Source organism: Eurypyga helias, unplaced genomic scaffold (genome assembly GCF_000690775.1).
Source record: "Eurypyga helias isolate BGI_N326 unplaced genomic scaffold, ASM69077v1 scaffold19443, whole genome shotgun sequence".
NCBI lineage: Eukaryota > Metazoa > Chordata > Aves > Eurypygiformes > Eurypygidae > Eurypyga > Eurypyga helias.
Window position 1 is genome coordinate 2,434 of NW_010240758.1, and position 223 is coordinate 2,656.

A 223-nucleotide genomic window follows, 5' to 3' on the forward strand; every position below is an offset into this window, starting at 1 on the left:
AGCGCAGCCGAAGGAGCAGGAAGCGCCGCAGGGTTTGGGGTCCTTGCCTTGGCACGCACAGGTCCGGCTGCGGGAGGGACACCGCGGAGGAGCGTCAGCCGCTGGCGCGGCGATGGCAGCTCCGAAAACAGGGGGGATCCCCGCATCCCCTTCCCACCCCGTCTCCCCGAAGCGGATCGGCGGCGCGGTGCGACTTACTCGTCGTTCAGGCCGCAGCGGCGGC

The 223-nt window shown here is 71.7% G+C and overlaps 1 protein-coding gene across 1 annotated transcript in view; it reads right to left on the minus strand.

Moving 5' to 3' along the window:
- LOC104507318 (methylcytosine dioxygenase TET3-like) overlaps positions 1-215 on the minus strand; it is a gene marked incomplete at both ends in the record, with an annotated part of 2,642 nt that extends 2,427 nt beyond the window's left edge. The window contains 2 exon segments of the mRNA XM_010148558.1: positions 1-67; positions 199-215. The exon segment at positions 1-67 is cut by the window's left edge and continues 3 nt beyond it. Of these exon segments, the coding sequence (XP_010146860.1) occupies positions 1-67; positions 199-215 (84 nt within the window).
- Positions 216-223: the final 8 nt, after the last annotated feature.